At 46.1% G+C, this 5,245-nt stretch overlaps 1 protein-coding gene across 1 annotated transcript in view; it reads left to right on the top strand.

Moving 5' to 3' along the window:
- Positions 1 to 3,492: 3,492 nt before the first annotated feature.
- Positions 3,493 to 5,245, top strand: part of Arhgap19 (Rho GTPase activating protein 19) — a 115,997-nt gene continuing 114,244 nt past the window's right edge. Inside the window, exon 1 of the mRNA XM_023709034.1 lies at positions 3,493 to 3,555. Coding sequence (XP_023564802.1) covers positions 3,500 to 3,555 — 56 coding nt within the window. The 5' untranslated portion in view covers positions 3,493 to 3,499. The remainder of the gene's footprint in view (positions 3,556 to 5,245) is intronic.

The following is a 5,245-nucleotide window of genomic DNA, read 5'->3' as shown; positions in this document are numbered from 1 at the left end:
AAAAGCTATTAAATTATTTATGTCTGAGTTCAGAATCCAATAAATCACAACCATTGGAGAAAAAAAAGAGAGAGAAAAGGTTTGTTTTTGCATGTAGTTCGCAGAGGTTTCAATCCATTGTTGGCTGGTTCCAAGGCAGGATGGCATGGCAGAGAGAAATCACAGAGGAGAAATAGTCCACAGTGTGGCTGGGGAGATAGCTCAGTAGAATAAGCACTTGCCTGGGAAGTGCAAGGTCCTGAGTTCAATCCTCGGTACCACAAAAAAATAAATGAAGTCATATTCATGAAAAAAAAATAGTCCATAGTGTGGCAAGCAGAAGGCAGCAAGCACTTTCCCTTTTATCTCATCTGGGTTACAAACCTTTTGGGTGGTGTCAGCCAAACCCAGGACTATGCAAATTCCAATTAGTGGGCTAATTTATTACCACATACCCTTATTCCGGTATCACGTACCCTAGATCCAGCCACCTGTAGGAAGCTCCTTCTAAGAACACATGAGGCTCTGGGGGACCATCTAAGTACAAGCCATACAGCTGTAGAAATCTACTTTAAGAGGGAGAAACAACAACAGTGGAAGACAGAATGATGCCTCTAGGGACTGCAAGTCACTCTCCTTACTGCAAGTGAAGTTAGAGGCAGAGCCACGGGAAGGTCATCCGTCTTCTTGGGGGGGAGGTTAGCAAAGTCTTATGAAAGGTAGGAAAAGAAACAGGCTCTGCAGAGTGAGTTTGAGCCAAGTGTATGTAAGAAAAGATGTGCACCCTACAGCAGAGAGTGGGCCACCATGCATGAGGACACACAGTGGCCCCTCCATCCTTTTCCCCACCTTGTTTATTCTTTTACTTTCTTCCCCACCATCAAGGCTAAGGCTGGAAACACAGAAGATTAGAATGCCACCTCTGCCCTAAAGCTGCACTCTGGCGGGTGTTGAATGGACTGGCAGTGACATGTATGGCAGACTCAAGTGCTCACCCTAGCTGTTTTATTTTTATTTCTATTTTTTGGCTGGCTCAGACTGCCTTAAGGGTGGGTCTGGTGAGGCATGGGGAGCTGGGGCTCGAATCGCGGTCCCCTGGGCCTGACTAGGTTTGCTCCAGCAGGCGCTTAAACAACTGAGCTAACCCACAAGCCCCCCTCACCCTAGCTCTTAACCACGCCAGACGGGCTTGGCCATTCGTTCTATACCTCTGACCTCCTGGCAGTCTGTTCTCTACGTATTTAGTCCTTCATAATTCTAAACTGTGTTCTGTTGTGGGTGACTTTATTGTGCACTCCTGTTCTCGCCCCGGGTCTCTGGTAAACTCCTCGAGAGCTGGGCCACTGCTCTGTGACCTCTGTTCAGTGTGCTTGTTGGAAACAAGGTACTCGTATGAATTGGCTTGAACTCCTGCTGGACAGTCATGCTTATCACAGGCTGACAGTCTGTACCCGCAGAGTAAGGACATCTTCCGGGGAGTTGTGACCCTCTCACAGAAGCAAGGCGTGCGTACCTGCCCGCTGAGCACGTATTTTCACCGCACCCAGCCATGATGTTGCTCTTCATCGGAAGACACAGCATCGGAGCAGTTGGTTTTGAGGAGGAACACGGCCCTCTCCAGAGTAACTGATTAAACGGAAACCATTGTGTCATGTGTGGTCCTTATGACACGGCACAGGGAGAGAGAGATGCCGTCTGAGGGAGTGTGGCCCGCTTCGTCTTCTTTATGTCATCTAGTCCCAGCGTGTGCCAGACCCTGTTCTGTTAAGCAGCTTTTCAGAGATTATCTCATTAATCTGTACCTAAGCCCTGGGAGAATTATTATTATCCTTATTTTACAGAAGAGGAAATGGCATCAGACAGTAACTTGGGAGGTGATGGATTGGTTGCCTTGTTTGTTTTTGGTCTTTTTTGATTTTACAGGTTTTTTTTTTTTGGTTGAATTGTTTTTTAGAGGAGGTTTATTTTTTGTTTTTGGTGCTGAGGACTGAACCCAGGGCTTCCAGCTAGCTAGGTAGGCGTTCTCCCACTGAGCCAAATCCCCAGCCTCGAGGAGGTGATGGATTGGGATTTGAACCTGGGCTAGCCCCAGAGCCTGTGCTTTTATGCACTGTGCTACATTTTCCCAAACATTATTCAAAAATGTAATTCTTTAATAAGGCATGTGAATCAAATATACAGTTCTGTGGTGTTCTTCCTAGTTGCAGAGGCAACATTTTAAAGGTTTTTGGAACCAGGAATTGAACTCAGGCCCTTGTGTTGCCAGGCAAGCACTGTATCCCACTGAGCCATCTCCCCGACCCAGTATTTTAAAGTTTTAAATGACATTAACTCCTCCTCTTCTTCCCTCTCCTTTCTTGTTCTCCTCCACCTTCTCATTTTTTTCTCTTCCTGTTTTTCTGTGCATCTGTTGTACCGAGGGGCTTTCACAGGCTGGGCAAGCACTCCACCACTGAGCTACATTACTAGCACCCCCTACCCTTATATTTTATTTTATTGAGACTGTCTCATGTACTTCAGGTGGCCTTGAACTCATTATGTGGTGCAGGCTAGCCTCAAACTTGTGACAATCCTCCTGCCTCAGCCCCTTGCACGCTGGCCTCTGCCAACACACCAGATCTCAGCCTTCTTTTAAAAAGCTTGAGACCCAGGCCAGTCTTGGACCTATGATTCTCCTGCCTTAGCAGCTGGAGTAGCTGCTATTACAGGCATGTGCCAGTGTGCCAACTAGGTATTTCTTCTTTCATGAAAACTTAAATTTAATTCAATCAATTGTGTGCTGGATGTAATGGAGCCTGTTCAGATTTGTTCATACTGTGGAGGATGGGCAGAATTTGAGCTTTGGCTTTCCTGCTTCGTATATATAGTAACTAATTTACACTGAATTTTTCCAGGGCTTTATGGGGTTCAATGAAAATTTTACTGATGGACTGGGGGCACAGCTCAGTGGTGGTGTCTGCCTAGAGGAGCAAGCATGGGGTGCTCAGAAAGTCACTGATAAAGTTCTGCTCAACTTTATTGTATTTGCTCAGTAGAGATGGTTTGTTAAATTTGTTTTATTTTTGATTCATTAAATTTAAAATTAAATGTGATTTAAGTTCATCACATTTATCACACTTTTAATATGCATTCATAAATTGAGGGATAGAGATGAAGGGGGAGGGGACTCTTAATGAATTCATAAATTGAAAATTATCTATTACAACACATAATTTGATTTTTTATCTGTTCAGTACAGATACAATATTTTTCTGGAAAAAACATGAGCCTAGGTCGAGTATTTCTGACTGGAAGCCGGTGGAAAGTTGAGACAGTGACTCACCCACCTTTTCTTCTCCGCTGGGGCTGGGGCGGGGCCACCAGTGACAGTTGGGGATTTGAATGGACCAATGATATCAGGAAGCCGGTCATGTTGCGGAGGCGCGGGCGAGGCATCCAATCGCAAGGGAGACCGAGGACATTTTGACCAATCCGAAGGCGGGGGCGGAGCCCGAGGCGGGGACAGGAGTTGCTGACGAAGATGGCGGCTGAGGTGCAGAGCGGAGGGGAGGTGCCTGCCCGTGACTCCGGCCGGAGGTGAGCCAAGTTCTTGGTCCAGCGCCTAGGAAACCAGGCGGTGGGCTCGTCATGCGGCCGCCCTCTCTTCGGGTCACGGTGACCCACGCGGCCGGGCTTGGTTCCTTCGTCGCAGGGCGGTCGCGCGTCGCGCCTGCTGGGGTGAGGCGCGCCGTCTGCGCCTGCCGCGTCCCTGGACGTCGCCCCGCGGTCGCCGGCTCACCGGGCTGCCCTCCTGGGCGCCGAGACCTTTCGGCGCGGAGGACGCTGAAGGCGGGAGCAGTTTCGCGCATCCCCCGGCGACACAGAGCGTTTAGTCTGCTCGGAGGCAGTTTTCGCGCTTAAGGATTTGAGCGTCCATTAGAAAGGCGTCTGCCGCTGGCTGGCCGGCCGCGAGCAGCCTTTAAACTTCGCGGCTTCCCGTTCTTCGTCTTAAGCGAACGTAACAAGGCCCGTTTGGGAAAATGTCAAGATTGACTGAGACCCTCCACTTAAAAGCATTTAGCACGAAGCCTAGCAAATAACCACTCCACACCTGATAGACTTTTCTGTTTTCTAAGTAGAACCCCTGAAGAACAGATCCGCAGAAGAGAAAGCCATGGCTGTATTTTGCAGAGCTTTCTTTCCTAAACAGGAACAAATAATAGTGACACTTTGTCACGAAAACAACCGAACTAAACCAAACCCAACAAACAAAAAACCCAGGTACAACTAGATTTAGCTTTTCAGGAGGGAATTTCTAGAAGACTTGCCCTAGGCTTAAGCATGAAATTATTTTATTGATTACTACTTTCTTTCTTTCTTTTTTTTTTGGCAGAACCAAAGTTTTGCTTAGCTTAGCTTGTTCTAAGGTGCTTTAGACCACTGAGCTATCTCACCAGCCCCATTGACCATTTTTTCTTAACAGCTGTATGGCAAATGGATAAATTTGATTGAATCATCCCTTATCCAACTTTATAGTCTTTAATTGTGATGAAAATCTGAGGGCAAATAAAATACAATTCTACAACAATAGTTTGAATTCTCTTCTATCCTGTAGTGTGGTTTTGTACCCAGTAAGAAAGTCCAAGGGTTTTGAGAAACTCAAGGGCATTGAGTTTTGAGAAACTCAAGGGCATTAAACTCAGGCCCTTGTACTTGCCAGGCAAGCGCTTCTTCTACTGAGCCATCTATCTCCCTGGCCCCTCAAATAAAAAATTTAAAAGATAGAATTGAGTTGAAGGAGTTTATTTACTGTTGTTTCAGTGTAAATTAGTAACATACTTTGACTTGGCATCTGTGTATTTTCTTTTTTTCAACCAGATTTTTTTTTTTTGGGCAGAATCGTGGATTGAACTCAGGGCCTTGTGCTTGCCAGGCAAGAGCTTACTCTACTGAGCTATCTTCTCCGCCCTCAACCAGATTTTATTGGTACATGCATCATAGAGATTTTGTACCTGTAAATGATATAAGTTGATTCTGTTCTTCCCCATGCTCCCCCTTCAGTCCTTTGTCCCCTCCCCATTTACAAAGGCTTTGTTTCCTTTTTTCCTCCTTTACTTTTCTCACCTCCCTTGCTTTTTTCTTTCTTTCTTTCTTTCTTTTTTATTTAAACTTTTCTCTTCTATCCTGTAGTGTGGTTTTGTACCCAGTAAGAAAGTCCAAGGGTTTTGAGAAACTCAGTAGGTAAGCAAGCAGGCAGTATCTTCTATGGAAACGTTTTCCAGTCTTT

Source organism: Octodon degus, unplaced genomic scaffold (assembly GCF_000260255.1).
Source record: "Octodon degus isolate 3935 unplaced genomic scaffold, OctDeg1.0 scaffold00010, whole genome shotgun sequence".
NCBI lineage: Eukaryota > Metazoa > Chordata > Mammalia > Rodentia > Octodontidae > Octodon > Octodon degus.
Note: the sequence above shows the minus strand (reverse complement) of the source record. Positions and strands in the feature narration are given on the sequence as shown.